Raw genomic sequence first — 23,876 nt, forward strand, 5'->3', positions numbered from 1 at the left:
AACATAAATGTCTTTGGTACATATTGTAAAGAAATTATAGAAAAAAAAATACAATGTTAAATGTGCCTCTATCACACTTAATTTACATATTACAGCCTAATTATAAGAAAATATTTACATAAATATAATAAGACTATGTCATTAGTTACTTTACACAGCAAATCAAGGAAAACGTAATCAATAGTTTTCTTATCTATATATACCTTTCACTGGAAGGTATCAACTTTTTAAACAAGTATATTGAGATTTTGGAGAAGCTACACTTAAAATTAAAAATTAATGGTAGTCGACATATACTGTAAAAATGTATGGCATCTTATATTTAACAAGAATCAATAAATAATAATACCTAAAAGTATGCAGTACAATCTACAAAATACAGGGCGTTTCGCATAAGAACCAACACAGAGCAAGGGCATGTAGGGGAACCCAAAATGTGGTGATTTAACGCTAAAATTTTGAAAAAAATACCGAGATATTGATTTTATTTTCGAAATTTGAAACCCCACGTTCAAGGCCCATAACTTTTCAGGGGAGCAGCTTAATATAAAGGTAAGTTGCGTTAAATCACCGCATGCCCCTCCTCTGTGTCGGTTCTTATGCGAAACACCCTGTATATAAAAGGTAAAGGGGTGAAGTTATAAAATACAAGAGAATAAGGAAAACTAAAAAATTTTACATATTTTCTTCACTATATATTTGTCATAAGTAGTTTTTTATAGTCAGTAAGTAGTATGTATCGATTTTGTCAATTCAAAAAATTTCTACTTTCAGCATCTCTATAAATAATGAAGTAATTATCTATAGTCATAAATAATTAAGAATAAACTTCTTAGAAGTTAATTATTCTTATTCATAATAGACAATTACAAATGCCCAAGTATTCAGAGACAAAAACTGTTTCTACTATCATAGCCCACAAGTCTTCTTGTGAAGAGATCATTATATATTTAAGTGGCATTTAAAATGGCCAGCATTTTAAACACAAATTCAAATTTACTAAGCATGCGATACATCATTACAGAAATTTACAATATAATAATACTTTAAACAATATTTACACGTTTTCGATTTATTCTACATGCGTCCTGGTAAATACTGACAATGACTAGCTATCTAAACGTTTATAAATCTAGTGTATTGGAATAGGGTCTACTGAACCTCTGGTTTTGTTTAAATTTTTTGGTATATATCTAAGCAAAGCATTGTGTTTGTGCTTGTTATGCGACTTATGTGAAGTACTAGGCCGCCTCAAACTATTGGCGTCACAATAACTATGCTTCTGCCAATTAGGCAATTTAACACCTAATCTTTGACATTCCCTTGCATACGCCAATAGACTTTCACAGTAACATTTTCCGTTTGGACAGTGGCACATATCTATTTTGCAAGCCTTATAATACTTACTATAATTTAGTTTAGAATCACATGCTGTAAATGGCTCGCTACTGAAATATTTGCAAAGATTTTTTTCAGTGCGATGTCTGTTTGTACAAGTAGCCTTATTTGCCGACTTTAGCTTTTTCGCACAATCGCTTCGTTTACCGGTACACCAAGAGGTGCCAAAGCCAAGAATTTCCTTGTCAGTAACAATTCGTCCCCCTTTAGTTTTCAGATCGTCTTGAACATTGGAATTAAAATTACCACATAGTCCACATAATTTATTTTTGAATGAAGCCGGGACAGTTACTTCAAGGAAACTTTTCCCATTCCAAAACAAGTTTACACCATTCTGAAGATTAATTTCGATAATATCACGCATCTTTTCTACACGGAATTTATGTTTTACCTCATAAGGGGCTTTTATGCGTTGACCATTGTACTTAATTCTGCCCTTCTGCTGTAGATTTATACGGATGTTACCATATTGCACAGCTACTCTTTTTGTCGACGTAGATGAAACTTTATTTGCATTGGCCACTTTCACCGAAAAAGTGTTGTTTTGACAATCAGCTGTTAACTGGTACTTTCCAACCCCTTTAAAGCTGAATATTTTCCCATCGAAAGACTTGTAATGAGGATCGCCAAAGACCATGCACGCTCCCTCAACTAAAAATGAAAGGTCAAATGTACTAAGAGATTTTGTTTAGAGCATCGCATTTTCGATATATCAGTGTTTGTTATTATAATAATAGAAAGTCGCTTACGTTAAAGAAATTGTGCGGAATTCTGTAACAATATGTATAAAATTTTACATTTTCCATCTCTGTTGTATATTATATATTTTAAGATTTTCCAGAAAAATATCGATACCTATATGCTGTTAATGACTCCAGACTGTATTTAACTTTTCTTACATACACGCACACACACTCACATAACACACACACACGCACGCACGCGCACACGTATACAGGGTGTCCGAAAATTTCACCGACAACGTTTGACTGCATATTCACGACGATAAATAAATACGATCTACGAAAAGTTAAATAAATAATTTTTGGTTTTTGAGTTACAAGCCTTCAAAATTGTCAAAAATAAAATTAATTTAACTAATAACTTCATAATCCTTTTGCCGATCGCGTTAAAATTTGGCACATTTATTTGGACTATTATGGCGTATTATTTCTTAAAGCTTTAGTCAAATCGATATACTGGGTGATAGTTTTCTTCGGTTACCTCTCCCTTTTAGCGGTCAAACCTTTTACAGTGATCGTTTTTTTTTAAACGGGCAGCAATATTGAAAAGATCGTTTTATTTAAAAAGAAATTTGTCACTTGTGAAAATAGCCTAGAGAAAGCCATTCTTGAGAAAAATGGCATTATTTGCAAATGTGTATGCGTAGCAGTGTCACGGATTTAAAGCATCGAGTTCAATAGGCAATGAAAACAAGATGTTGATCGCTGTGGCTATCAGGTAATCTTATTATTGTCGTGTTTCGTTAGGATTCTCATCGGCAAAATTGTAAACGTGCGTTGGCATCTAAATTTTCAAGCTCTTGGGCAGGAGTTAAATGAAATGGCCGAAGATGTTGCTTTTTTTTTAAGTTTTGTGAACATTAGTTGTACATACATTTAATTGTCTTGATACACTACGCACACTTCATAATTTGCATGTGTGGCGTGAAGAGAATCCTAAAGAAACACGACAATAATGACATTACCTGATAGCCACAGTAATTAACATCTTGTTTTCATTACATACTGAACTGAAAGTTTTAAATCCGTGACACTGCTACGCAAACCGAAACATACAAACCTGCAAATAATGCCTTTTGCTCAAGAATGGCTTTCTGCAGGCGATTTTCTCAAGAGGTATTTTTTTTTTAAATAAAACGACCTTTTCAGTGTTGCTCCCCGTTTAAAAAAAAACGACCACTGAAAAAGTTTTGACCACTAAAAGGGAGAGGTAATCGGAGAAAACTATCACCCAGTATATCGATTTGACTAAAACTATAAGAAATAATACGTCACAATAGTCCAATTAGACCTGCCAAATTTTAACGCTATCGGTAAAAAGGTTATGAAGTTATTAATTAAATTAGCTTTATTTTTGACAACTCTGAAGGTGTCTGTAACTCAAAAACCAAAAAGTGATTTTTTAACTTTTTTCGTAGATCGTATTTATTAATCGTCGCGAATATGCAGCCAAACGTTGTTGGTGAAATTTGCGGACACCCTGTATACAGGGTGTTTAGAAATAAGTGCGAAATATTTTACGGGGGGGTTGCCGAAGTTATATTGTAAAAAAAGTTCAAATAAACGTACGTCGAAACATCCTTCGTTTCCAAGATTCAGAGTGTTTAAATTTTAATTTTTTATTTATTTTTGTTAATTATTTCAAAGAGCTTTAAAGATATTCGAAATTTGATGGTTGTATTTTATTTAAAAATATTGACAGCAACCTACTAGATAATGTATCAATAGAAATTAAAACTACACAACACAACATGCAAAAAAATATATTTAATTTTTTTTTACTCAAAACCGGCGCATCCTACGAAAAAAAATGAAGGGTCAATTTCATTCAGAATTGATGTTGAAAAAATATTAAAACGGGAAAAGTCTGTGGTGTAGGTACCATTTTTTTTTTATTAAAAAAGGTTGTGCCATTCTCGCACGAGCGCCACTGGTGGAAGTAGAAATATTCGGATCACCTCAAAAAATGCACATTTATCCCTCCAAAGCGTTTTTCAAATTTCAAGTCCATATAAGTATTTAAAACTCTAAAATATTTAATAAAAATAAATAAAAAATTTAAATTTAAACACTGTATCTCGGAGTAGAAGTATATTTCGATCTACGTTTATATGAACTTTTTTTTACAAAATAACTTCGGCAACCATCCCCTAAAATATTTCGCACTTATTTACAAACACCCTGTATATGTACAGGATTACAACTGTTTTATTGTCCTATCTTTTTTATTTTAACAGTTACAGAAATGGGCAGAAATATGCAGAATTTTATGGCGATTACGAATTCGTTTATAAATTTAGAAAATTCCGAATAGTTCTGGAAATACCTATTCGGGGAGAATCTATTTTATGCTATATATCTTTTCAGTCGTATTTCACTTGTTTTTGAAAATATTAGGACAAACATGTGTAGTCTGATATTAAATTACGTGAGCAATCAAATTTTTGCCTCATTAGAAGAAAGGGGAAATTCTCTTTACAAAGAAGTATATTTAATTTATGGGGATTTCATAAATAAATAATCAAAATATTGAATATAATTATAATTTTAATAAAACAAGACAACATGTAAAACATTTTATATTTGATATTTCTCATTTTTAATACTTTTTGACATAACAATAACAAAAGCAACTAACAAAATATTAGGTAAAGCAATGGTAAATTAAAATTTTATCACAAATGTTCGAAGTGCATACCCTTACTTGGTAGTCTAGTTACTTGGCTGCCGAGAAGTCCTGATTTGACCATCATGAACTTTTCTTTTATAGTTATCTTAAGTATCAGCTATACACACAAGGCAATACGACAATGAGGAAGAATTAAAAATAAATATTTCAAGAGTGATAAATTCAATACCTCCCGACATGATTCATGATTCAAACTGCTACTCATAGCATTTATGGACGAGTGCAGAAGTGTTTAAATAGTACATTCGAACATTTGTGATAAAACTTAAATTTACCATTTATTGCTTTATCTATGTTGTTTTGATCGTTGCTCTTGTTATTATGTAAATAAAGGTTGCTGTGTTAAAAAGTATTAAAGATATGAAATATTTTAATTAATTTATAGACAAAATTTCAAAGTTTCACATGGCTACTTGACCTTTTTATTAATTATAATTATATTCAATATCATGGCTATTTATTTATAAAAACCTTATAAATTATATATGTTTGTTTTCTACAGATAAAATAAGGTTTTTAAATAGTAAATCAAGGAAATATAATTTATCGGAGAAAAATTAAATCTAAACCCTGAAAATAATTAGCGTCCATTACTGGTGTAACATTTTTGAGACTAACAAATATTCATGATACCGGTACACAAATTGGCACGTCAATTCTCAACTACAAACACAATATTCAGTTTACGAATGATGAACTCTCTAAACGACTTGTGTGTTAACACTTTTGCTATTAAAAACGTCAATATACACATTAAGGTACTTGAGGCATATAAGGCCCACAACTTAAATATGCAATAAATAGTATATTTTGTTGTTTAGAAAGACAAAATCGTGTTTTGTACAAAATTTGTTAATTTGAGTTACCTATCACAAAAGTTAAACAAATAGTCCTTTTAAAAACATTGGACTTTTTAAAAACTCTTTCTTTGAGCCTTATTAAACCAACGTGGTATAATAAGACTTGTGAACTTCAGTTTTTCGCGACTTTCCTTCACAATGACTCCTTAAAAACATCCTTAAATTAGAAAAAAAAGAAACATAAAATAATCAACATGGGCCTTTTAAAACTTGGGGAAGTGAAAAGGATATTCAACAAGTTTAGTTAAGTACTCTCTGAAGCAAAGTAGGTAAATCAAACTTCTCTTAAAAAAATGAAAATTTCTCTTTCGATAACAAAGAAATAAATGAGACTATTTTTCCTTTGATTAAAAAAAAAATAAAAAATAAAAAATAAAAAATAATTCGTATTTTTATAAAAATGAGACTTCTCAGTGACGTACCATAAAATTATTTTAGCGCGAATGTTTAAATGTGGGCTTTAACACCTCCTGGGTTGTATTTGCTTCAGGTACCTTACAACATTAATTCTGGGGTATCGAATTTGGGCCAAATTTTATATTTATGGTTTACAAATAATTAGATTTTGAATTAAAACAAAAAAGTGTACCTTCAACACATTTAGGGCAACATTCCTCGGAAGAATGCACTAGTCGAGTTCCCGCAGTACAAGTTGTGTTGCATTTTGTAATTGCGCAGCTAGGCATCCCTCTTTGGCACTTACAGGATTTGCAGGAATCGAGTTTCCACTGTTGGCCATCCTACCTAGGAAATTAATATTATATAAAATGTTACACGAAAAACAAAAGTACATACAAGTTTTAAAGAATTTCATAGTTAATTGGGCAAACGAAGTTACAATCTTTAAAATAGGAGTATTATTTTTTACTACAACTCTGCAAGAAATATGCAAAAAGGACGATCAGATTAGAAAAGCAAACAATCATATCATTATTTAATTATAATCATATTCTCCACAATTTTCCAATTTATTTATGTTTATAAAAGATGCTGATCTTGTTTCTATACTGAAATAATATTGATCGAAATTATTTATTTGTGACATATTTTAGTATTGTCTCAGTTTATTTGAGAATTTTGCTACCTGTAAAAAAATAAATATTAATTAAATGGCGACACTGACTACGAATTCGTATTGAGTTTTGAATGTTCTTAAAAACAATATGTATACAAAGGAAGTGACTATTGGATCGAATTTGTAGCATGACAACGTTCACTTTTTACTTACAATACTGCTATATTGGTGCTACGATGACTGTATTCAGTAGATGATGAATTAATTCAATTCTTTCTATACTTGTGAACTAAATTTATGAAAACAAATTATTTTGATGCTCGTAGGAAATGAAAATAAATAACAGAAACATCACGCGTACTACGTTAGTTCTCTTCTAACCTGTAGTTAAAGTTTTAATCTCATAATAGAAAATTCGTTTCTAATTTTAGTTTTGCACGGGGCAAAATATTTAACAATAAATACGTATATGGAGAAAAGAGTAGAGAATTTCAGTGATAGCTCAACGAGAAATCATTTCCAAATTAGGTCATGCACTATTTGGAATCTATGAATTCAGCGCCCTGCACTTTGAGCCACAACACTTATCACCTCTGTCCCAAATAAACGATACTTCCTATATAAGGAAATAATTTGAGTTACATTTTGCTCCGGTAAACTGGCAGCGTTTTATTAATAATGACCTAGGTCAGTATTTTGAACCTCAATTATTCGCCTATTTAGAAGACTTTTGTCCATCCTTCAAGAGGTCTTTCGTAAACTGCGTGAAACTGTAAGCAGTGGCAAGTGTCAATTTCGCCACTCGCAGATGAAGTATTTGGGCTACGTCGCTAATCGCAATAACTCAAATGTGAATTCTAATATTCCAAGACCTTCTTGGAAGTATCACCGCCTTCATCTGTAGGTAACATTCTGCGGGTATTAGTATATTTTCTTGGTATAGACGTTTTGTACTCGATGTCTTATAAATTACAGTTCCGATAAGAGCACTGCTTCGTAAAAATGCCAAATATGACATTTATATGTACAAAAAGATGCAGCAAATCATTCAGACTTCTTAAAGAATGTATAATATGCCAATCGCCTCTCGATGATTACAAAGTCCTAGCCTATCCCAGTCGTTCTCTTACTAGACAAGAACCACACTTTTTTGTAATCTACAGAGAATGTTTTATGGGCTGTGGGGAAGCTGCTAGAATTCATCGTAGTAGCTGACCACTACAGTCTTCTTTCACCTCAAGCTTAAAAGATGCAACGAGCGATTAGCTGTGCTGTACGTTTGCAACAGTGCAGTTTTTAGATGATCTACTGAAAAGGACACATGACCTAACTTCTTATCGAGATAGTTTTCCATGGTTACCATATACTTAGATGGTGACAAAGTACTAGGTATAGGTAATCAGTCAAATGCTGAAAAACGTTACTGGTCGATGATGGACAAGATCTGTGAATCACCTCTAAACTCTGCAATTATTATCGTATAGAATGGAAGCAAACCAAGAATATCAACAGAACATATTAAAGACCATGCTCACTATATATTTTCTAACAGCAGTCGTTGTTGGGAGGAAAACTTACAGAAATTTGCGGCAAACCGTAAATCGAGGCATGAAATGATTCTACTAAAACTTCATTAATTTTGGTACGAATATGGATCTATTTGGAATGGATTATTCTCCAAATGGTATCTACAACAAACTAGTATGCTAGTCGCTAGGAATTAGACAAAATGTTTGCGTACTTGAAGTACTTAATTATATCACAGAATCAGGTTTTTCGTTTCAATCGGAGAACGGAATTGAATGCGGATTTATCAACTCCGAGGCTACCGCAGTGGATTCTGAATTGTGAACGAGTCAAAGAATCGATTGTGACAAGTAAATTGGTATCGATGATACGAATCCCCCCCAAAAAAAAAGGTTTAGCCTAGCTCTGGTTGCCAATATGGCCGTAGTAAGTTTATAAAATTGTTCAAAGTTGCTGCCACCCATTTAATGCACACACAGTCTCATAACCATTAGTGACAACACGTGGCGAAAATGAAATCTCTTGGTTCACGAATAACTTTTGTTTTCTATTCTATTTCTTTTAAGTTCTCCAACGTTATTCACTTCTCCATTGCGACAAATAAGTTTTTCAAATAACCCCGGAGAAAAAATCAAAAGAATTTATATTACGGCAGTGTGCAGGTCTAGAAATTGGTCCATTGCGCCCTAACCACGTATCCGGAAATATATTATTTAAATATTCCCAAACATTTCTTAATACGAGCTTCATCGTCAATAGATCATATTGTCTGTCTTGCATACACGCAAAGGAACATCTTCAAGTAATTCAGGTAACGTATTTTGGATAAAATCTAAATAATTTCGTGTCTCCTGAAAATACGTATATTCATCGTACAGTGAAATGTTTTCTTTTTCTTTTCTTGGAAGTTATAGAAATTGGATCATTTCATTTCTTATAAAGATTAGGTCTAAAATAAATTTTGTAAAATTTTTATATTGCAAACGAAGCCACACACAAATATCAACTTTTGTGAGATAATCTTGAAGTTTGTACACTTTGTAATAATAATGGTATGGATAAAATAATATACTTCAATGTGGACCACTGCAGCCTCATTTGCTATAGATCTAGTACTTACTGTTGGATCAATTTCGATTTTTCTAGAATTTCTTCCTCACGTTCTCACGTATACATGTACTAATATAGATAGGTATTTGTCCATAAGAAAGATATAAAATACTACAAAATTTATTTCGCGGAAAATGTATAAGACCATAATTTGAAATTAAAGTCTACTGAGAAAATCAATAATGTAAAAAAATTTAAATTTTTCCTGCCCACAGCTTTAGTGGTAAAGTCCAGGTGAAGTCTAAGGACAGGTACCACAAACAGAAAATTAAATTACTCATATTATAATAGGGTAATAAAAGTAGGTAATAAATGTTAATATTCAATAATGATACACGTGTAATTGATCAAATCTGAGTGTCGATTGCGATGCCTCCTAGATCCTAGTGACCTACAGAACTCAAAATTTATGAGCAGCCTTTAACTTATTTGGTGGCATAGCTTATAAAAGCATAATAACAACCCAAAAAAATATTGTTTACTGTTTATTAATTTTGGTACACTTACACTTGTTGTTACAAGCAATTGAAAATAAAAAATTCTTTATCAGTTAGCTCGTGATAATTATTATGTTCAAAAGTAAAGAACTGCTCCATTATTCTGCATATTTGGATTATCTGTAAAATCAGTAGTCGCTTATGCAACCATTTTTACATTTCAGTTAAATATACGGTTGCACACCATCTACCATATTCTGTATATTTATCAACATAAAAATTAATGCTTCTTTTAAAATTCAAATAGAAACATTTTAGTTTTAAATAGATATGTGAGTTTGGGACAATATATCCTTTATAACGAATTTAGAAGTAACGGAAATGTTTTCTACTTGCCTCATACAATTTCCCTGCATGAAAACATTGAGTTCGAACCTCTTCTGGCATAATGCACTTCTTGCAGCAACTGCCCGGAACCGGTTTTTGTAACTCTGGTGCGCAATCCAAGATCGGACAAGACGCCCTAGTACAAACTGACGTTTCATTCTGACACGTACAATTAGTACATTTATCTAAGTTGATGGAAGTTCCTTCCCTAAGTACGAATGCTTGCAGAGTACACCTATTCTTTAACTCTATTAGGGCTCTGGTGCCCTTACATCGTGGACAGCACTCTCCAGGAGAGTGGTACTGTCGCTCAGGAATGCATTGGAGCACAGGACATGATTTTTTCGCACAAATCATCTTTCCATCACTACATCGACATTTCAGGCAGGGATCATCAGATATCACGTCTCGATCATCCGAGGCAATTTGCCCATTTATCTTGCACTCTGTAAATAGAACAGAAAATTATATGAGTTACACTGAAAACTAAATAATTCCCTTACCCCCAATAAACAAAATTATTAAAATCAACTAATCTAATAAAAATTATTTAATCTGCTAGAATTGAATAAATATAATATTTAAAAATTAATAAAAAAAAGTATATGTTATAAATGTATGATTGAAAAACAACATTTTTCATTACACAAACCAAAATTTTGTGTAATCTTATGTACGTGCACAAAATGCGTTTCACGCCATTTACTTACAACCCAGTAATTTTATGACAATTTTACTACAACGGCTTTTCATTTAAAATTGATCAGCCACTCAAAATTCATAAAATTTAAAGAAAACTAGTAGGCGTAGGGTTTCTGTTTAAAAAGTCGCCAGAGGTAATATAGTGTTTTTTTCTGAAATCACAAACGATATCAATTAATTGATATAAACTAAGAAATTTTTAATAATGCTTGCCTAACATTTCTTCATTACAATATTATAATTGCATATGAAATCGTTTCCTAGAAAATCATTGTTTATACATTGTTGTGATAAAAGTCAAATTCATTTTAATACCTATAAGTGCTAAAATATATTTAACATATTTAAAAAGGACAGTGGTGATGATGTTCAGGTATTTGGGACCACCACCAGAGTTAGTAGCAGCTGCAAAAAATGTAACTGTAAGGTCCGGTACTTTGAGTCTTGGTTAAGTAAGCACATGATTAGACTGTTTATACAGATTTATTTTATAATTGTTTATTCACAGTCTAATCGCTAATCAAGGCCGAGACTTAAAGTACCGGGCCTAAATTTATTACCTAATAAATCTAGGGAAAACTACGAATTCGCGTACAAACGTTTCAAGACTTATTGTCTTGAAAAAAATGCGCCCTCCCGATCCGAAAATGTTATGATTGTATAAATTTCCAATTTATCTACAAAGTTGCAGGCGTCTGTTATACAAAGGAAGACACTGATATATCAAAATATTTGAAATTACGTGTATTCCTGAAACGTCAAGGTGACAACTATAATAAACTAAAGAAATCCAAAGTTTTGTCAAATAAACAACTTGAAACGTTTATTGCTCAAGCACCAGATAATATGTACTTAATAAATAAGGAACGTTTAGAAGATAAATTTTTGAAATTTCTAGATATTAATTTTTCCTTTTTAGGTTAGTTTAATAGGCATTTGGTGTTACCGTGCAAGTTGCCGTGATAAACTGTATCAATTAAATTTGTTGATTAAAATACAGCGTAATAAAACGACAAAACCGAGATCATTTGTGATATACCAAACTTACTTGCCAAATATGTTGCACACCGCCCAGAAAATTTGGAAAGTTGCCGCTTTTTGTTTAAAAGAGAAAGTTGGTCAGGCAACTAGTAGGAATACATCAGTTTGGTAGAACGCCTCAAATTGTCGTAAAATTTTCCTCTGCGACCATTTTGGTTAATACTGGCAGATTTAATTGCACTAAAGAGACATGGCAGATCTTCAAACGTTGTTGAAGGATATGTAGAGAAATCTTTTACGAACAAACTAGACATAGATGAAATATTTAGATGAAGGAGAGACAAAGAGAAATTTGCTAATATTAGTAATACTATCGAATAAATAATTAACAGCAATAATGTCGCAGAGTTTGTGAGTAAAGTTCAGCCAATGTTTAATAGTTGTGCAAACTGCAACATAACTATAAATATAAACAAATAGTTATAATCAACGTCTAATATGTAGAATACGTTCAATAAAACCATTGTATAAGTAAATAACAATGATAAAACTTATATTTACTAAATAATGCATTTTTGATGTTAGTTGCTTTGCCTGCGTGTTTTTATGAGTATTTAGTGTATAAAATATACTTTAAAAAACGGTACGGGAAAATTAACTTCCTCGGTCTTGTATCTAGAACGCGATATGGTTCTTTTGTGAAGTTATTTTGCCGAGCTTAGAGAATCAAAATGTCCATTCGAGAACGCAAAAGCATTTCGCGTTCGAGATATAATATTTTTTCGAAAACTGCAATAAAATAAGACAAGCAAGACGGTTTAGGCGTGGCGACTGTCATAACGATAGCAATAAACGATAAAAATTAGTTACTTGAAAAAGTAGTGTCACATGTCACAATATATATACAGGGCGTTTCAGTTTGATATGTCACAAACACGTGAGCATATTTTGGGAATAAAAATAATAATAAAAGTCTGGTAAACTTTTGTTCTATCTTCCTTCGTTATGAAGATACAGGGGGTTGAATTTTTTCTATAAATTAAAATTTTCTTTCATAACTTTTAAACAGATTAAGATATTGTTATCAAATTTGGAGTACTGTGTAAGCCGAGGATATTGCATTTGCTGCCAAAATATGGCTCTTTAAAATTAAGTAGTGGCGTAGATACAGGGTGAGTCTGTCACTTTGGGCAAAATAAATATGTGACGCCAATGGTTAAATTAAAAAAAGTGATCATTTCATAATTTTACAATTCATTTCCAATAAAAATGGTCTCTTTCATTTTCTTCGTGTCTCTCATAGTTTAGTCACAAATTGAAATGTTTATGTGGAGCAAAATTGTGCTATTCGATTGTTAACTGCTATTGAACATATTAACTACAATAAGTAATATGATATTTTGCTTAATTTTGAAAATTTCTGGCGCAGTAATAATTTATGTATCCTATTGCCATAATCTTAAGAAGAAGTATGTAGTAGTACTTAACACATTATTTGTCCTTTTTATTTAATTAAGATAATATACATATGATCAAAATTATTATAAGAAAACTTCATGTCAGATAAAATCAAAACTTGTTTCAATATAATTTATTATTATTAAATATTAGACTCCTATCTAATAAAAATTTACAATAATTGTTCGAAGTGCCGTCCTTGAACTAGGATGCACGCTTCAGCTCGACGTAATAACGATCTCCGAACTCGTTCGAAAATCCCTGGGGTATTTAAAATTGCTCTACAACTATTTTGTATGCGAAGCTGTAGATCTTCAATACTTTGAACCTCTGTTTCGTATACCAAACTTTTTAAGTGACCCCACAAAAAGAAGTCAAGGGGGTTCAGGTCAGGCGACCTTGCTGGCCAAGCTACATGACCCCCTCGAGCTATCCACCTATTTGGATAGGTGTTCTGCAAATAATTCCTGGCAGCTAAACTGAAGTGGGCAGGTGCCCCGTCCTGCATAAACCAGAGCAATACTCTTGTTGCAAGTGGAACCTCTTCCAACAATCCTGGTAGGATTTCCTCTAAAAAATGCCTATAGGCTTGGCCGGTTAAACGGTTTGGCAAAACATGTGGCCCGATTAAAATATCGCCAATAATACCACACCAGATATTTAGCGAGAACTGCTGTTGATGCGTACCAGCGACAGTCCAATTAGGGTTCTCGTCAGCCCAGTAATGCATGTTGTGTGAGTTCATTATGCCATCTCTTGCAAAACTGGCTTCATCAGTAAATAATATGTGTGCTACAAAGTTAGGCTCTTCTGCACAACGGTTCAGCAGCCAGCGACAAAATTGTTGTCGAGGTGGATAATCTGCTGGAGTCAACGCTTGCACCTTTTGAAAGTGAAATGGATACAGCTGTTGATTACGAATTGTGCGCCAGACCGTTGTATGACTTACGCCCAGTTCAGAGCTAATTTTTCTGGTGCTTGTCGTTGGTTCCCTTTCCACCATTTGAAGAATCTGATCTTCAAAATTTGGTTGTCGGGGTCGCGGTCTCTCAATAGCCCCTATACGAATTCCTCTTTCCCTTAAACGCGCGTCAACTGCCTGAAATACCCTTCGGTCAGGAATTCTTCTCCCAGGAAAGTTTTCTGCGTACAATCGTCTAGCTTCAACAGCATTACCCCAGGCTGCACCATACATCAAATGCATATCTGCATACTCTTCATTTGTGAATGCAACCTGCGCCATTATTGAAAAACCACATATACATAAACTGCATAAACGCTATTTATCATAAACATTAACTGTCACATTCAAAACTACATAATACATTGGATTTTGTTTTCACGGCATACTGAATTCAGAAGCATTGTCGCATGTTAACACAGTCGTCGAAAAACAGACTTCTATGAATATCCAATTTAAATCCGTTTAAAAGTTATGAAAGAAAATTTTAATTTATAGAAAAAATTCAACCCCCTGTATCTTCATAACGAAGGAAGTTAGAACAAAAGTTTACCAGACTTTTATTCTTATTTTTATTCCTAAAATATGCTCACGTGTTTGTGACATATCAAACTGAAACACCCTGTATATATATTGTAATACATATTCTAAGTGTGTTTAATTCCAAACTAGCTCGGAAAGTGAAAACGAGCGTTTACCAGGGGAAGTATTGGAAGCGGCACAATGTGCTGTTTCACAATTAATCCCAAAAAAATCGTCGAGACAGTATGAGATTACCTATAACGAATGGTGGTGTAATTCGAAGAAAATTAAAAGCGAAGCGGTATTACTGACATATTTCGAACATAAAATTAATAAAATTAAACCTTTGACGTTATGGTCAGTATATTCCATGTTAAAAAGAACACAGTATGCCAAAAAAAAATGTAAATACCAGAAAATTTCCAAAACTAATACCATATTTGAAAAGCAATTCAGTTGGATACCGACCGAAAAAGTCCAAAATTCTAACGAAAGATAGATTTTTCCAAGAAGCACCTGATAACAGATTTCTGCTAGAAAAGGTAAACCAAATTATTAATACAAATCGATAGATTTAACTAATTTTGGACATTTTAATAATTGGAGTGTGTGGGGCTTTGAGAAGAGATGAGCTACTAAAGATAACGATCGATGATATAGATATAGAAGATAAAGATTCAATTATTATATAAGAATTCCCGATTCTAAAACTCATACTCCTAGATGTTTTGTGATTTCAAGTCCAGACCGAATGAAGATATACCACAAGTACTGTGCTTTACGTCCGGTAGTTACAAGTCGAAGATTTTTTGTGAAGTACGTATATCAGGGAAAAATGTGTTCACCAAGTGGTTGGCGTCAACAAAATAAGGAATGTGTTAAAAGAAATAGTAACTTATCTCAATTTGCCTCTTTCAGAAACTTATATAGGATACTGCTTTAGACGTTCTTCTGCCACTCTGTTAGCCGACGCAGGGCCCGATATTACCACCATTAAACGACAAGGGGGGTGGGGTTCTAGTACGGTAGCGGAGACTTGTATATTCTATACAAAATAAAATTTCAGTAAACTTAAACAATTACAGCAGCAGCCTCATTGAACACCCAGAACTAAAAGCTACGATAATTGACAGCACTGGATCTGGCATAAATTTAACTCATTACAACATCGGCACTTTCAATTTATAAGTGCAAAATAAATTGTAATTATCCGGTTTATAATAGTTACTGTTATGTATTGAAATATTACTTAAAATGTACCTACATTACTTAATTAATAAAATCATAAATATGTTTCGAAAAAATGGCAAATTATTTTGACATTTGTTTTATGTTCTAGAACGAAAAATACTTTGACTGACGATCTAGAACATAAAAGTATTTTGCAGCTAGGTGACAAAAAAGACTCATACTATCAACTGAAAATTTAACGAAAATATCGACTTTTGATGATAGTTCTAAAAAAATAATTATTTCCATGGTAATAATACTTCTTTTTTAATAATGTGTAGCCTAGTTATTTTTCTGGCCAAGAGTAAGGTAATGATAGGGCCCCTAAATGGTCACAATATATACGTGTTCTATTTATTTCAATACTACTAGACCTACAGATACCTACCTATATTCTCTATTATTTTTCGTGATGAAAAGACTGTAAGAATAAGCTGTTTATTTATAACTAATTTATTCATTCCAATTAATAACGCTACTGTATAAATACGTTGTTTCATAAGTACTCCGAGATATTGACATTCCTATTGCGATTTTGTTTATTTATCTGAAACTGATGTGGTTCCCACTTACCATGGGCGCGCCGGGCAAAATAGAATGATATAGCAAAAATTTTGGGATACAATAAATTAAAAATTATAGATAGGAAACATTTGTTTATATGATTTTTTTAAAAACTACCAGATTTATGACTCGATCCAATAGCTTAGATTATTTAAAGAAGGCTTTGTATGTCATCGACAATTTTAAAATCTCAAACTTTTGTACTTATTAATGACTGTTATGATCATATACAAATACTTAGTTATAAGAATTTATACTACACGTAAAACATTTTTACTTTTTAATGATACATGATAAACACAGCACACGTAGGTACTATTTATTTTTCTAAAAATTATTAGATCATCTTCATTTTCCATTTTCCTCCATTCATTGTATTGATTATGAACAGACTAGACAACTATCATGGATGGCATTCCGTATATTATCGCTACAACAGTAGATTCTTATGTGAGTTGTTTATGAAGCGTTCCTCTTTAGTACGATACACTTCTACGTTCCAGTGGCAGTTCATTAAACGGTACAAATAATTGATAGAAATCTGTTAAGTGGATATACGGAATGTGCGTTTGCAGGTGTCCAACATACGAGAGCGAATTTAAACGGCCTTCATCCCATAAAATGTAAAACTAGGCTATAAATTATACATAACCTCATTTGATTAAACTTGTCTCTCTCTTGTGAGTTAAATTATTTTTAACTTTCACCCAGTCCCTAGTATACCCACGCGAAGGCTATGATAGCACATCGAGATTCTGTAGTTTCGTTATAAAATATATGTATTTAAGATGTACTGTTTATTTTTTCTCGACCATATATTTTAATAAATTATATCATATTTGGTGTCACTATTTCGGAATATTAGTTTAGAAAAAATGTTATTGAATTCCTAATTTGCATGTACAGTGTGTCCCACAAAGAAGTGTACAAAAAAGGAGATATTCCTCAGGTAAAATTATAAAAAAAGTTTATATAATTCTTGGTCCGGAAATGAACTGCTTCTGAGATTTGTATGTTGAACCTTCGTAAAATACATATTTGAGGAATAAAAATTGTTCAACATAATGGTTTGTTTTTACTTAGAAAAGGGGCGAATTTAGCGACGGTGATAAGAACTACTTTTTGGAAACTTTAAAACAAGTTTTTTTTTTTCATCTAATAACCCGATAGCATCAATAATGTAATTAAGGTTTTCGAAATCACGTCGCTTAAGGGGGCGATTTAGTATGTATATTTTTACCGTGTAACAGAGCTTCAGATGAGGACGCAAATCATCGAAGAAACTAACATAATTGGATATTATTATATATCAATGTATTCGCAATGGTTCCCGCTAGTGAGTGAGACAATTTTCAATGCTCATGAGAACAGAAGAATAATTTAAATAAATGCCAAAGTACCTCAATTTTAACCATACTGTTAGTCTGTCAATATATTACATTTACGACGGAACTAGGTCAGGCACAATAACCAAACTACTTCACTCACTAGAACGGACACCTAGGATCATTTGTATTTAATTTTCAGATTAATATTTATTAATAATTCTATAATTTGTGTCCTCGAATAAAATGACAACATTTTACACACGACTCCATATTTATTTCATATTTAAACCAGAATTGTAGTGATTTCTATCTAAATAAAAGAATTTGTAAGTATAATTAGTTTGTATACTCTGTCACAGGTGTCGCTACCCTTGAAAACGAAAGCGAAAACACAGAGTTGGCTTATAAAATGCGTACTAAAATAAAGCACAATAATAATCTAATATTATCTTTGATATATAAATATGGGTAATTTTTTAAAAGTACCTAAGTAATAAGATTTTGTAAAGCTTAAGTAGGACGAAAATATAACGCATAAAAAACCAATAATATGTACTAATTTTTCTTTATTAAGAATAAAGATTAAATTTTACGTACAGGGTGTCCTACATAAAATCGTTATTTATGTTCTAGCCTTGGTAGCTTCAAAATAAATTTACAACTTAAAAATTAGTCTGGCTCGGGTAGATTTCTTTTTCAATCTACAAATCAGTAGCTACTTACCGATAAGGAGGAAACCAGTGGATATTTAATGAAAAAAGTGACCACCAAAAAAGTTATTCATTCTTGAATATGAATATAACTTACACAATTTTAATTTCATATCGTCTTAACAATCAACTTATTTTTAGTCACTTAGTGTAATAAAAAAAGACATTGAATTTAAAATGTTTATTTTTTTAATTTCTTTTCTTGAGCTTCCATTAGGTATACCTACAAGTCGGGTCTTTACATTTCCTTTTTTGCCTTCTTAAAATGAACTAAATGCAAATATGAGAATAAAGTGATATTTCATTACAAAAAATATAAGTTTGATGTGGCGGGGAATTCCAGAACAAAATATTTTTCAAATATGCTCCTTATGTCCTATCGCGTTGCAAAAAATATATATTTTTGTATTTTCTGTTAAAGCATAACATACGACAGCGGCACTAAAACTTTGCTGCCCTGCGTTACTCCTCGATGTATACAGGGTGAGTCATTCAAGAGGCTCACCATGGGTGTCTCGCTTCTCTTTTATTATAAGAGATTAGAGTTGTGTCGAGAGGATTTAAACCGGGTCCGGTCTTTTCATTTAGACCCGGTCTTTTCAATAATTTAAATTTCGCGCCATTTTATAGCCTCAAAGCAGATTAAAATGTCAAATATTGACCCCACCCTACTTAGGTACTGGAAAGCTCTCAAGTTTTTAAGAATTTTAATTTTTAATTCTGTACCTAATATTAATAAATGCGTCGAGGCAAAGACATAGTTTGGAAATTCTTTGATTGCATAACTGATAACTAACCCTTTTTATACAAAACAGTTAAAAAGAGGGTTTGGGTTTAAACCGGGTCTTTTCAAATGGGTTTAAACCGGGTTCAAACCCTCAAAATCAAAAGACCCAATCTTTTCCCATCTCTATAAGAGATACTTACAAAGGTTAAATTAAAACAAAGTTACGCAATTAGGAGGCTAAAAATATGGTACCAAGAAGTCAAGAATATCTCAATTTATTTTTGAAATACATATTTGGGAAAAACTGAAATTTTTAAAAATATAATTAATTTATTTTTTCTTGTCAAACACACACCAAACAACAAGTTTAAATTTTAACGTTTCGTTCTTTATTTGGCCTTCCATCTTCAGGTGTCCTAACATAGATTTGTATCTCTTTGTTTTGAGTTTTGGCTCAGTAGAATATTTAGAAGACCTTTTTGTAAGGGTTAAACTTACGTTTAAATGCTAAATTAAAAAAATTGTGAGATAACCAAACTTACGTTAAAATACTAACTTTCGAAAATATGAGATAGTTGTTTTTTTTGACCCCATTTCTCTTTTGATGTAACTACTAAGAAATGGTGTCAAAGAAAAAATAACTATTTCATATTTTTGAAACTTAGTATTTTAATGTAGTTTGGCTTAAACCCTTATAAAAAAGCCTTCTAAACATTTAACTGATCCAAAATAAAGAGATTTGGAAGTTTGGACACCTGAAGATGGAAGGTCAAATACAGAACGAAATGTTAAAATTTAAACTTGCTGTTTGTTGTATGTGAAAAACATCATGAATTGCTACCAAAACTGCAACTATACTTAAAAAAATTAACCTGATGATAGCCCCGGAAAGGCGAAACGTTGTATAAGAAATCGGATAGAGGGCAAAAAGTGTCAATGAAGATGTGTTTGCAGATTTTCATTATTGTTTCAAATAAGGCTAGGTAGGTACAAAAAAGAAAATAAAATAATTGCTTTTTTTCAGTTTTTTGCTTATATTTCCAAAAATAAGCCTCTAATCGACATGAGGTATACTTATTGATTTTGTTCCTGAGGAAATTTGCTACAAGGGTAGGCTTTTGCGAAAGTTCGCAAAATTTTTTTTATATTGCAAAATTAGCGGTGAATAGAAAAATGTACTAAATTTTCAGAATTAAATAAAAATAACAAATTTGACTGAAATTGGATGAAACTACAGGAAAAGATAACTGTTGGGGTGGTTAACAAATACCTGCAATCCGGACCCCCAAAAAAAAATGGCGGCGTATTGCAAAATTATATTGTCGAAAACGCTAGCGCGTGTATCTTCTGCCCAAGTCAAGATATCGAAATTCGACAAGAAAGGATCTAAAGGTAATTACATTATCTCGCGTCTGTGTAAATTTCAGATTTTTAAGTTGCAAAATAAAAAAATTTTGCGAACTTTCGCAAAAGCCTACCCTTGTAGCAAATTTCCTTAGGAACAAAATCAATAAGTATACCTCATGTCGATTAGAGGCTTATTTTCGGAGATCTAAGCGAAAAACTGAAAAAAAGCAATTATTTTATTTTCTTTTGTTATAAACAATATGACGCTCGACATCTACAAATACACAAATTTAGGCTTTTATTCTGTGTATTTTTTACTTAATTTTAAACCCATAAAATTCGAGGTAGGCCCGATTATTGAAAAAAAAACTAATTCACCCGGACTACTAGGCTTATTTTATTCATTATTCAATTCCTCAAAAGTCTTCAAAATTTAGAAATAAAAAGTTGTCATTCTGGGAACAATTGTTTATACAAATTTTGACTTTTTTTATGAACAAGTATTTGTAGAATAAACTTTTAGTCGATTTTTCAGAGCACTATATTTCATTTTTCCAATAAGTATTTCGTTCTAAAAAAGTTTTTTTTCTGTTCTTCATTAGTATTATTTTTGGTTTTCCATTTAAAAATTAAAGTAAGTGTATCTGGCAATTAACTCAGATCCTACAACTGCAGGCTAATTATATTTGAAAACGCATTATATTCGAAAGAATCGCACCTGCTAGAGCTGTCGCTTCGAGTCAGCCGATACATGTAGCGTGCGCGTACTTCCCAAATGCCTTCCCCTCTCTTTCTTAGTAATTGTCCAAACATGACATAAATTTATTTAATTTTAATAAGTAATAGCATAAAATCGATGTAAAATTTCCCTGGGAACACGATGGTGCAATTATTTTTTTGCTACTTGCCGTAGTTTACGAGATATTCGCGAAAAAACTTATTTTTTACGGCTTTTGACCTTTTGACCCCTTGCTTGACCACCTAGGTCAAAATTTTTTGCGGATTCGGATTCCTGAGGGTCGAAAACATATGTGCGCCCAGGTTTGATCGACAGAGGAAAAAATGGAGGTTCAGCCTTCATTTCAATGGACTAAATATATACAATAGTATTTTAGATATATTTTATGCCTATACATATTACTCTCCAAACGTAATTAGTAGCAAGTTTCTATATATTTTAGTAATTAAGCAGTGTTTTTTAAGTTAATACGACTCGCCAAAGTAAAAAAATAATTCAGGTTAGGTATATATTTTTACTGAAAATACCTAGCAGTTAATTTACATTAACTATTTATGTGAAAATATAAACATTAGACTGTTGACTATTCCATGTTATACTTGTTTTAAGGTCACATTTGAAGAAGAAACTACATGTAATTTTAAAAATCGAATTTCTGCTTTTATAATGAAGGAATAGTAATTATAAGATTGTTTAAGCTTATTAACTAAAAATTATTGCCTACTTAATAAAAAAAATATTATTGTCCTCGGTAATCTATTACTGATTAATAAAATCTTTAGTCTCTTTCCTTATAAGATTGTATATACACAAATTGGAGCCGTTCCTGGAAAATCGATCCAGCGTAAATTATTAGACTTGTTAGTCGTTCGGTTAAAAAACACAGCTTGAAGCGTTGGCCGCTAGAAGCTAGAGAAGCACTTGCCGGGGTCCCGCTTCGTGACTCACACTGGGCGATATTTTTTGTACAAAATCCCGTCCTTAAAAGCACAGAGCTTAAGAAATTTGTGATTAAATTATTAGATATATGCTCGAAAATTTTTCCAGTAGAAAAAGAAACAAAAATATTTGAAAATATTAAAAGTGCCTCATATTTGTAAGGTTATTTGCAAAAAGAGTAATTTAAATTTCACAAAAATAATCATTGACTGATCCTTTTGGCGCAAGGGTGTATTTCATTTTTAATACCCTATAAATAAGAAAAAAAACCGAAAACTATACCACAAATAAACAACTCTAAACAATATATTACCACAGACAATATAGCTCATCGCTACAGACCGCGTGTTAAATGCTGAAAATTAGCAACCCGAAAAGGATGCAGGCTTTTCTGAGCTGACATCCAGCAATAAAATTTAACCTGGTAACTCTTCTACTCGGTAATAGACGACAGTTATAGAGGTGGCAGTGTTGCCAAGTAAAAATTGGGCATACAAATAAATTTAATATATTTAAATATAATTGAAGAGTTACGTATATATGACTTATCTTTTGTTTGGAAATGACATTTGTGTTAAATGCTAAATAAAATAAATTAAGTTAGAATTGAAACTATGAATTTACCTAATTTATTATTTATATTATATGAATTCGCCTTGGAATTGAAGAATTTAAAAACTTGAAATGTTTTTAGATTTGTGCGTTGACTTCCAATTTGGTACGATATTAACATCTATGTTAAAAAAATTGAATTTTACAGGTTGTATAAAATGTTGTGAATCATATATTTTTTATTGAATATTTGTATTTTATCACGTAAAAGATTTCAATTTCTTGACACAAGTGTTGCGTATCATGGATGTCATTGGCAGTATTCATATTTGTGACATAGGGTGTTAAAAATTAAACGTAAAATTTCCTTAATTTTTAATTTTCCCGAAAATGGTATTTAATAAAATTGTTGTAACCTGCTGTTGCAATTTTTGACAAACTTTTTTGTTTTTCGTCATACGGACTTCGGACCTTTTGCATTCAACGCAGAATGGACAATCAGAACCACGCGTGTGGGGAGATTTTCTTTATTATTTTTTCGATTCAACGCACCGTTTCCGAGTTATAAGGTCATTTCTATTGTATGATTTCTTGTTTCCGAAATTTATTTTCGACATACGAACTTCGGACCTTTTGCATTAAACGCAGAACGGACAATCAAAGCCAGGTGTGTGGGGAGATTTTTCCAGTTATTTTATTGATTCTACGCAGTGTTTCCGGATTATAATCACTTTTTTAGTCTGTCTATGATGTCACACACCCTTGGTCCCGAATTTTTTTTTATTTCGATATGAGGACTTCGGACCTTTTGCACTCGATCAGTAATATCCTACCAAGGGAGATTTTTTAATATTTCGAGTCGTTTCCGAGGTACAAGCAATAACTGTTTTTATTTTTCTCTCATATGTTGTGACGCCTTGTCCTGCCTCACCCGCCGAGCGCTCTACTCA

At 32.0% G+C, this 23,876-nt stretch overlaps 1 protein-coding gene across 1 annotated transcript in view; it reads right to left on the bottom strand.

Moving 5' to 3' along the window:
- Nucleotides 1–557: 557 nt before the first annotated feature.
- LOC108904651 (BMP-binding endothelial regulator protein) overlaps nucleotides 558–23,876 on the bottom strand; it is a 268,993-nt gene continuing 245,674 nt past the window's right edge. Inside the window, exons 5-7 of the mRNA XM_018707285.1 lie at nucleotides 10,176–10,612; nucleotides 6,280–6,430; nucleotides 558–2,049 (exon numbers count right to left, since the gene is read on the bottom strand). Coding sequence (XP_018562801.1) covers nucleotides 1,133–2,049; nucleotides 6,280–6,430; nucleotides 10,176–10,612 — 1,505 coding nt within the window. The 3' untranslated portion in view covers nucleotides 558–1,132. The remainder of the gene's footprint in view (nucleotides 2,050–6,279; nucleotides 6,431–10,175; nucleotides 10,613–23,876) is intronic.

The sequence above is a fragment of the Anoplophora glabripennis genome, unplaced genomic scaffold (assembly GCF_000390285.2).
Source record: "Anoplophora glabripennis isolate ALB-LARVAE unplaced genomic scaffold, Agla_2.0 scaffold210, whole genome shotgun sequence".
NCBI lineage: Eukaryota > Metazoa > Arthropoda > Insecta > Coleoptera > Cerambycidae > Anoplophora > Anoplophora glabripennis.